We start from the raw sequence: 6000 nt of genomic DNA, 5'->3' as shown, positions 1-6000 counted from the left end.
CAGTGTACCTTTCACCTGATAGGTTGTAATTTATATTCTAATTTCTATATATATTCTAATTTGTAGTATAAATTCCACCTGTATAAGCTGCCACCTCTACAGTGTGTAGTCAATGACTGCCACATATTACAGTATACCTGACAACGCTACAGTAGATGACAGTCACCTCACCACCATGTACACCTAACATCTTTACAAATAGAGGTAGCCCTGACCACATACTACATTACTGTCACATATAACCTAGCCCCTTTAACTAGTTGTTGGCATCAGTCTTGCCCAGCCATAGGCTTTGTGAGGCCATTTGTCTCTATTTAGCCAGGCTCTATTACGGTTATTATTGCTGATACTAGAAAAAAAAAAGTAAGAAACCAAGAGTTGGAACATTTTTCAGCTTTTTATTTCTATTGGTGCTCACACTGAAAAGATTTGTTCCCCACTTTCTGTTCCTGTCATAGTTATGCCTAAAATAGAATTGAGGGGCGTTAACCATATTGAGGACAGAAAAAAATGAAACCTGGAAGTACTGCTCACTCTATCCAATACTAAATACAAAAAGCATCAGACTACATACAGATTACATACAGGCAACAGTGATTCATAAGGTGTTTAATGATATTTGCCTTTAAAATATAAGTATGCAAAGTTCCTCATACCAAAGATCTAGCTGTATATCCCAAATTAGACAAAGGAAGGTGATCTGAGTAATTAGTGTTTCAGTTAACGGTACAATTTTTATTTTTTTTTACAGTACAATTTTTAAGGAGCAATCATATTTTATCAGATTTTTTAGATCATATTGAATGAAAATAGAGAGCTTGGTGGGCTCAACCGATCCTGAAAGATCAAATTACATACAATCACATTATCAATGGTTTCCGTAAACACAAAGTTGATCGGTGTGGTGGATCTTAGCATAGATACAATCACTGCTAGATTAGACAATCACAAGTTGGATTCTCTAATGCCATGCCATGATTAACTGCAATCTTTTCTTATGATCTGAATGATCTTATCGAAAATATGATTGTTCAGTAAAAATTTTACAGTTAATGGCCACCTTAAAAAAAGGTTTCGAACACACCCGCAGCAGATGTTTTGGCCAATTAATCAGGATAGGTGATCGATTTGATATACCATGGGTGGCAACTAATGATCCAATCTTTTTCATCCAATTTTACCAAATCTATGTAGTTTAAGCGTAAACTGAGTGAATATATTGAATGGATACTTTAGGCAGTTCCCTTACATCACATAGAAATGGTAAGATTGGTTGAAAGAGATTGGATCATTAGTGGCTACCTTAACTCTGACAAACTGCTCAGGAGAATGGTTCCACTATTTCTGCAAATTTTGTCACACTTGTTATACAATATTTATAAGCATATAGAATATACCTTATTAATAATACACATTATTAATAATATTGTTAGAGAATGTTCATGTAATGTCTTTAGTAACATAGGTTAACTATCAAATGCTGTTATCACTTAATTTATCTTATCCATGCCAGATGTTTGGTCAGGTAATTTGTCCTGTGAAAAAAAATCCACTAGGTGTGATGCTAATTAAAACATGCAGGAATTACATTTAAATCATTACTCAATCATAAAGGATCTGGTAAATGGTGTTTCACCATCCTGTGTGTTGCTTTAGTTAATTGTCATTAACCATTTTACAGCCAAACATAAAATATCTGTATGTACAGTTTCTCTCTAAGTTCACATGTGAATAAAGAGAGGCATCCCGGGACAGGGGAGGTTTAGGACCCAGCAGGCACACTCTCTGTTGGTTAGGGTTTGGGAAGGGAGGGGGAAGTTGGTGAAGGGTTGTTGTGGAGAGGCTGTCAGGGAGTGTGTGAGAGTGTGTGTTTGGGGAGGGGGGGAGTGACTGCAGTGGGTAGTGTCAGTTAACAATTCACACCATCAGGGGGAGATATTTAACTTGCATTGGAGTGGAGAGCAGAGCACATTAAGGCGTGAGTAGCAGAAGAAGAGGGACACTCTTCTGCAAGCTCTGCACAGAGAAGGGTGACTAGCAGGTAGAGACTCAGAAAAGTGCACCTGCCCCAGAGATCACCTCAGAGATCACCTTGAAAAACTAAGAGAACACAGTGGACAGCATACTAATTGAGTATTTCCCTGGCACCTTCTGCATTGTAACCTGCTGCTCACTAGCTCCCATCTGGTCACTGCAGAGAGACAGACTCCAGACCCTGGGGCCATTCACCGAGGGAGCCAGCATGGTATAGACCATGCTTGATTTCTGAAGGACATCTGGATACAAGATTCAGTTCAGCAATGTGATATCACAAAGTGCACTTTTTATCTCCGCACCCTCATAATGTATAATACAAGGGGGGCTTAATCAGTCTGCCTCTCCAAGAGCAACATCTAATTTGCACCCAACAAACATTCTTCACTAGCCAGAGGAGAAAGAAAGGAGCCCTGCTCTTGCCCTGCGCACACACACACACACAGATCCATGTGTTTGCTGTCTCGCTGCTCTCTCTGGCTTTTCATTTGCTCTAAAAGAAAGACTCGCTAGCCTCCATACAAAGGCTGGAGACAGAGGAATTAGGACAAAACTCTCTAATTCTCCCACAGCAGAATCCCTGGATAAGAAGCCCTCTTTGCCACTGTTCCTGTTCAAAAAGAATTCATTTAAAAATCAGGAGGGAGAAAGTCAGAACATTCTTGAAGATGAACACTTACATCTGTGCAGGACTGGATCTTTTCTGGGATTTTGGAACTGTTTAAATCACAGCTGCAACTCAAGCTTTTTATTTCAAGGATTTACATTTTTTTTCAGGATTTAAAACTTTTTTTTTTCTAGCTGCTGCACACTGAGATATCAGAGGCTGAACTTGGAAACTCGATGTTTTGGATAAGCTACTAGCATACATCCCTGCCTATAATTTTCCCCAATTGAAAGGATTAATTTTAATTATTTTTAAACCATTGGCTCCCGTCTCAGAGCAGACTGTATTGCAGAGTCTAGACAAGTTGTCCTGGATGTCACCATGGGGATGGAGACTATTCCTCTGTGAATTTCTATATCCTGTGAGCCAACTCCTGCACAGGAGTAAGAAAGGAGGGGGGAGACCGAAAAGTTGCAGAAAGGGGTAAATTAAAAATCTTTGCCTTCCTTGTGTGGTTCACCCTGCTGACAGACACAGCTACTTCTCTGTGAGAAACTTCCTGGCTCCACAAGGCTGGAGATCACATACAGTATATCCATCTGTGTGTGTGTGTCACACACCGCTGATCTATTTAAAGCATCTTCTCTGGACTTTGTGTCTATTTCTGAGCTCTGCTACACAGGCCAAGGAGAGAATATAAGCTATTTGTTTGGAGAAAACGCATTTACAAAAACTCATGCACTCACCTGCATTTTGATAACCCCTTCCGGATTATTATTGCTCATTATTTCTAATATAAAAAAGTCATTTGATTAGACTTAAGGGAGGGGGGTGGGAGAACCTCGTTCGTCTTTCAAGGGGGGTTAAACATCATGAAGAGGATAAATCTGCCTCAGGCAGTTCTGCTTTGCTCCTGTTTGGTTCTAGTTCACCATCAGGGGTCCTGCCAACCATTTCTAAGATTCAGACCCTCTCCCAGTGGAGACTTACCTGTCTTACCTGTCATTGAGCAGCCTGACCCAGAGCAGGATCCAAAGGAACAAGACCTGGACGAGAGGACATTGAGAAAGAAACTTGGCAGCAACTTTGACCCCAACTTCATGGCTGTGGTTTTGCCCAACCTTGTTAACACGTCCAGCCAGGACTCGTTGGTAAAAACTAAAAACCTTGGTTCTCTACCATTGGACCTGAAGAAGCTGGACCTCTCTGAGGCACCTTATGGTGGCAGGATCAAGATGGGGAAGAAAGCCAGGAGAAAGTTTTTGCAGTGGTTGTGGGCTTACACTTACTGCCCGGTACTGTATACCTGGAAGGACCTGGGGATCAGGTTTTGGCCAAGGTTCATTAAGGAAGGACAGTGCTTTTCCGAGAAGTCCTGCTCCCTACCAGAGGGCATGTACTGCAGACCCCACAAGTCAGTCACAAAAATCTTTCTAAGGTGGCACTGCCAAGGCTGGGCAAGACAGAGGTACTGCACATGGATCCCTTTCCAGTATCCAATATTATCAGAGTGTAAGTGCTCGTGCTAACTGCTGCTCATCAATGAAAAGACTTTAGAACTGAATGGGTCATTGGTTAAACCTTGCACTGCTGAAGGACAAATAACCTGGTGCTTTTTTTTTTTTTTTTTGCCATTGACACTGGGGAACTGGATAGTGAATACAACCACAGTTAGACTGGTTGACAGCAGAAAACTTTGGAGCTGGGGGGAGTGGACTCCCTTAACCCTTTCCTTTCTGTACTCTGCAGTGAAATCACAGACCAAGGTATTGGTGAAGAGGCCAGACAGGGACAGATACAATGTTTAAAAAAAAAAAGGAATTATTGCCATAAATTAATATTTTCTTTCTCTTGGGTTATTAATCAATTTATGAAGTATTAAAAAGATAGAAAGTGTTATCCTCCCCAACCTTGCACTGTTGATAACTATAATTATTCATATTATTATTATTATTATTATTATTGTATTATTGCCATGTATATTATTTTTAAAGCTTGATAAAAGCATCCGGAACTAAGCACCTCCAATCAGATGTTTTATTTTTATATGTAATATAGCTTTTTAACATAAATAAAAACATAAGAACAAAACAGAAAAGGGATTTTAGATTCACATCACCAGCTTTTGTAAATAAATAGATTTTTTTTATGTAATACTGATGTCATTTTTCTCTTTCCTGTTGCTAGCTGTATTTTATTGAGGAGGGTATTTGTATTATATGAGATATGGACCACATACTTCAAATCTATCACTGTTCCTTTAACTTAACCCCTGCAGCCACACCGTCATAGTCTCCAGGAACTTGTGCCATGCTTGTGCTCCCCCAGAAGCCAATGGTAAAGCTCATCCACAAAATAATAATAATTTCAAACTAATATGCGGATCTGTTTCAGGTCTTCTATTATTATTATTATTATAATAATTAATATGTATAATTAACAGGTACAAACGTATGGATGTTATAAAGATGTTTTATAAGAGAGTGGTATCTTTTTTTTTCTGTATTATGGATAGAACTTTAGAAAGCAGATTGGATTATCTTTGTACACATTATTTATTTTGTATGGAATTTTGAGTAAGTAAAACAAATGAAAACAAAAAACTTAGTTATTGCAGTAAATTTTGGACAAATATACTTGAAACTTCTTTTCAGAATCAAGTAAGAGAGGAAGTCCCACTCAAACAATACATTTTAGGGGAAAATAAATATACAGTGGTTCAAGTAAATATTCTTGGTGTTCTTTATTTTACTTTGATAATAACTGTTGTGCATAGTACTTATTTCCCCCCAAGAAAAGTAAGTTGTAATGAACTGCGTTACTTAGATGAAGTTGTCCATGAATTCCATTACATCATGGGTTATGGATTACCATACAGCAGAACTGTACTCCTATATCCTAATCCATAACCTCAGATATAATTAGGACAAAAGAATCCTCTCTTATCACTAACTGCAGTCAGTAAAGCTGAACTCCAAGCAAATATAAACAAATTCTGCATCAATATCAGCTTCCAGTAATCCTCTGCACAACCACATGTATGCTGGCAGAAGGAGGGCTAGCAGTGTGCACCAGTAAGACTCTACTGGATAACACAGTGTTGTCAACCTAACAGTTGTGGTAGATTACTGGAAAAGAAAGCTGAGTGATGACCTCACCAGGATGCTGCTGATTTTCACTGTTCAGTTAGCAGGCTGGAAAAAGGGCTGAGTTACTTAGATACAGGAAAGGAATGTATAATCACACAGTTTAACGGATGGCTTTGATTTTTGTTTTTAGCTATCAGACTCGTAGGAGTGTTTGGACAGAATTACAATTGTTTTCATAAATCTCTAGTACACAATATATTCGATCTATAT

General features: G+C 38.8%; 1 protein-coding gene across 1 annotated transcript; it reads left to right on the top strand.

Moving 5' to 3' along the window:
- The first annotated feature begins 1963 nt into the window (after positions 1-1963).
- LOC137525599 (noggin-2-like) lies at positions 1964-5159 on the top strand. Its single transcript, XM_068246747.1, has one exon. It carries the CDS (start codon positions 3514-3516, stop codon positions 4168-4170), a length of 657 nt encoding a protein of 218 aa, XP_068102848.1. The 5' UTR covers positions 1964-3513; the 3' UTR covers positions 4171-5159.
- The last annotated feature ends 841 nt before the right edge of the window (positions 5160-6000 follow it).

This window comes from Hyperolius riggenbachi, chromosome 7 (genome assembly GCF_040937935.1).
Source record: "Hyperolius riggenbachi isolate aHypRig1 chromosome 7, aHypRig1.pri, whole genome shotgun sequence".
In the NCBI taxonomy this organism is placed as follows: domain Eukaryota; kingdom Metazoa; phylum Chordata; class Amphibia; order Anura; family Hyperoliidae; genus Hyperolius; species Hyperolius riggenbachi.
Note: the sequence above shows the minus strand (reverse complement) of the source record. Positions and strands in the feature narration are given on the sequence as shown.